General features: G+C 46.7%; 1 protein-coding gene across 1 annotated transcript; it reads left to right on the top strand.

Annotated features, from left to right (window-relative positions):
• The first annotated feature begins 383 nt into the window (after positions 1-383).
• LOC147905023 (uncharacterized) lies at positions 384-2,470 on the top strand. Its single transcript, XM_087389361.1, has 4 exons — positions 384-1,309; positions 1,394-1,464; positions 1,811-1,949; positions 2,042-2,470. The coding sequence occupies exons 1-4, from the start codon at positions 1,235-1,237 to the stop codon at positions 2,255-2,257; spliced, it is 501 nt and encodes a 166-aa protein (XP_087245487.1). The 5' UTR covers positions 384-1,234; the 3' UTR covers positions 2,258-2,470.
• Positions 2,471-3,420: the final 950 nt, after the last annotated feature.

A 3,420-nucleotide genomic window follows, 5' to 3' on the forward strand; every position in this document is an offset into this window, starting at 1 on the left:
TCCTCCATTCCATTGATCTTGTCTCTCCTCCTTTCCTCTTGCTCCCCTCTTCAAGCCTCCATCCAAGAGCTCCTTCTTTGTGACATGTGGTAGGCTCTTCTCCTCCAAGCTGCCAAGTGTCCTTTCTCTTTTTTTCTAGTGTTCTTGGTTAATAGGTGAAAGATTCCTTTAGATGGGGAGTGGTTAAGGATGGTCATGCATGCCCACGGGTTGAGTACTAGTTTGCTGAAATTGTGCCCCCCTTCTCAGAGATTAAGGGAGTATTCGTTTGCTGAAATTGTGCCCCGCTTCTCAAAGCTTAGGAAGGCGGGGCCATTTGGTGACTCTCTCTCTCTCTCTGTCTCTCTCTCTCATACACTATACATAAAGGTTTAACGTGCTCACAGTAGCTGTGTATAAAAAGTCTCAGTCGTGATAATGTCACTACGATGGCGATGCTGAATTGTGAGCACGCAGCTCCACAAAGGTGGAGGCATGGTGGCGATGGTGATGGAGGGGCGTGTAGAAAGCACACAGAATACAAAGCAGCAAAAGAGCAAGAGAGTAATAAGGACGATTGGTGGCAATGGCGAAGATGGCAGCAGCAGGAGCAGCAAATGATGCAACAGCAGCTATGGAAGAAATTCCCAGGGTTGTGGAAGGAGGAGGAGGAGGAAGAGGAACAATGGCGATGGGGGCAGGGGCAGGAAAGGGAGAGCTATGGCGGTCTGCAGTAGCAAGCCGATCATCTTTCCACGTTCTGCTGCTGCACCTACTAGTCCTCTTCCCCATCCTTCTCTGTTTGCTCCCTTCAAGCCCTTCGCCTTCGCTATGGGCTCCACGTTCCTCTGATCTCCTCCTCTGCTCGTCCCTTTCCTACTCCCCTCCCCCCTCCTCCTTCAACCTTCTCCTCGCCGGCCGCTTCCCCTGCTTTCTCGCCTCCTGTCTACCTCCCATTTCCCCCTTTTTCCTCTCCCACCTCTGTAGCCCTCCTTCTTTCAGCTTTTCCCCCCCTCGTCCCCCCCCCCCCCCCCCCGGCCGTGGTTTCATCGCAGCCCCGCTTCCATGCCGACTTCTCGCCCCTAGGGTTTGCCTTTAGACGCACGTCCCTCCCCCCGGCCTTCCACCTTCCGATTCCCACCTCTCCTCCGTCTCCGCAACCACGGAGACCTTCCGGGGCTGCTTTGCCTTTTCTTCACGATCAAACAGCTCTGGCGCTACTGCTTGCCGCGGACATGCGACTTGAAAAGGAGTGATGGAGCCCGATTATGAGGACAAATATGTGCTCAAGTACGGCGCCTTGGAGCAGGATTTCGAAGAATTGCAAGCGGTGAGGTCTCCTCTCTAATTGCTTGCGATTTTGTAATGTCTCCATGCGAACAATCCGCTTATTCTGAAGGCTTTCTTTTTTCAGGAAACTCAAGAAGTTACGAGCCAGCTGCAGAGGGCGAAGGAGGCAAAGCTAATTTTGCAAGCAGAGGTTCGGTGAGTCTATGCGATTGCGTACCTATGCGGTCTCCAGAAATATTTTATTAAAAATTCGGTGTCCTCCTCCCGATTTTCTGCACGGCACAGCTATTGATGATCCCATGATGCGCCAAGGCTAGAAGCTTAGTATGGCGGTGGTCCTGGTAATTGAGGGTTGTTAAATTCCGTCAATAGTTAGTAGACTGACGATGTTGCAATTTGAGAGCTTTGGCGTTGAAGGAAAACTCCCCTTTCTGGTCAAATGTTGTGTAATCCATACCAAATACTTTGTGTAGAGTTGTGTCTTAAAGGAGTTTTGATGAATACCAAAAGATTGTTGAATAGTTTACTTGTGCCTGCAAAGTTTCTTGCGAAAGAGGGTAAAAATGCTGAAAGAAAATGCTGCAAGCATTGAGGAGATCAGAGAGGCTGTTTCTCTGAAATTGGCAGCAGGCAAAGCTACTCAAACTGTTGCTTCATCCTGGGGTCCCTCAGGAAGAGTGGTAAAGCTCTTTCATCACTTGGTTAATGTGATTTATTGACAAGGGTGGAGGAAGTCAGGCTTTTATCCCCTAATAGCGTTAACTGGTTGCAGCTACCTGCGGAAGGCTTGAATGCTGCCTCTAAGTCTCTACGTTCCCAACCTTCAAATTTGGCGATAGCAGCTACACAGTTTTCATCAAAAAATAGGGATGGTGGTGGTGTCTTGAAAACTTCTAGTTTAAAGCATGCTCCAAACGGTTTCCCCAAACCAAAGAAGACAGGAAAGAGGAAAATTTCTTGGCAGGATGAGTTCTCGATAAAGGCTTGACCTTTTTGATCCACTTGTAAGATTAGTAAGTGGCACTAATTTGTGCTTGAAATTTTAATATTCTTTTCAGGCTTAGTATGTGAAGCACGTGCCTGCTGTAAGGAATGGTGCACTAAGAGGTGACGTGATTCGTTATCCAGAGGCATCCCTCAAAATGTCACAAATAATGCACAGAAAAACTTACTCAAGGCATGAGTTTCGGACTTCTCAACATACTCTTGACCAGAATGGTTGATATATCCTACATCCAATTTTTTCTGTGACCCTGGTATGTACGTGCCTGCCACACTGTGAACTTTTTTTGTGCTTTCTATGAAGTCTTTGAACAGGATACAGGGTTTACACAGCAGATGGGATATATCATACATGTCCCAGCCTTCACAAGCCGAGGGCCTTCTTTGTTCCTAGGGGAGTGTCTTTCTTCTCTAGAAGTCCAGCCTATACCCTTTCTTGGCTCTTTGGTCACATGTTGGTTCATGTGGGTATATTGTTGAAATTTGAGAATAACTCAAATATTATTTGTAGATGGAGTTGCCATCTTGATCCTTGGCATTTCTATTTGAGCGTGTGTGTGTGTGTGTGTGTGTGTGTATACGTGCATGCAGATCAGTGTTTTTGTGTCCTTTTGAACGTAGAATGACAAGGAAGGCGACAACACAGACAATGTAGTTGTCATTTGTTGTTTTTGGCCTTTTTATGTCATGCAAGAGTTAGAACTCTTTTTTGATGAAAGGATTCAGGTTGACACCGATTTGTTTCATATGTGCTTGCATTTGACGAAAGGATAGAGAGCAATAATAGTGCAATAATGACAAGAAAAGAGAGGCAAGAGTTAGAACTCTTTTTTGATGGAAGGATTCGGGTTGAGAGCAATTTGTTGCATATGTGCTTGCATTTGACGTAAGGATAGAGAGTAATAATCGTGCAATAATGACAAGAAAAGAGAGGGGGGAGAGAGAGAGAGAGAGAGAGAGAGAGAGAGAGAGCATCTGACAGCCAAGGAATCGCTGTAGTGCCAACACTACATCTTCGACCTCCAATCCTCACTTGATTTGCAAGCTTGCACCTAGCAAGTCTATATGGCCTTTTCTGCGAGTTTATGTGGTCCATTTTTGTCAAGTATGTCTCGAACCACCTTCTTCTCGGCACACTTGGCAGGAGGT

Source organism: Dipteris shenzhenensis, chromosome 2, assembly GCF_047967505.1.
Source record: "Dipteris shenzhenensis isolate YYH24624 ecotype China chromosome 2, Dip_SZ_1.0, whole genome shotgun sequence".
In the NCBI taxonomy this organism is placed as follows: Eukaryota; Viridiplantae; Streptophyta; class Polypodiopsida; order Gleicheniales; family Dipteridaceae; genus Dipteris; species Dipteris shenzhenensis.

What these genes read in the sequence shown, in the direction of transcription:
- LOC147905023 (XM_087389361.1), top strand. Translation starts at nt 1,235, where the DNA reads ATGGAGCCCGATTATGAGGACAAATATGTGCTCAAGTACGGCGCCTTG. An exon ending in ATTTTGCAAGCAGAGGTTCG is followed by an intron (nt 1,465 to 1,810) that starts GTGAGTCTATGC and finishes GTGCCTGCAAAG; the next exon opens with TTTCTTGCGAAAGAGGGTAA. An exon ending in GGGGTCCCTCAGGAAGAGTG is followed by an intron (nt 1,950 to 2,041) that starts GTAAAGCTCTTT and finishes AACTGGTTGCAG; the next exon opens with CTACCTGCGGAAGGCTTGAA.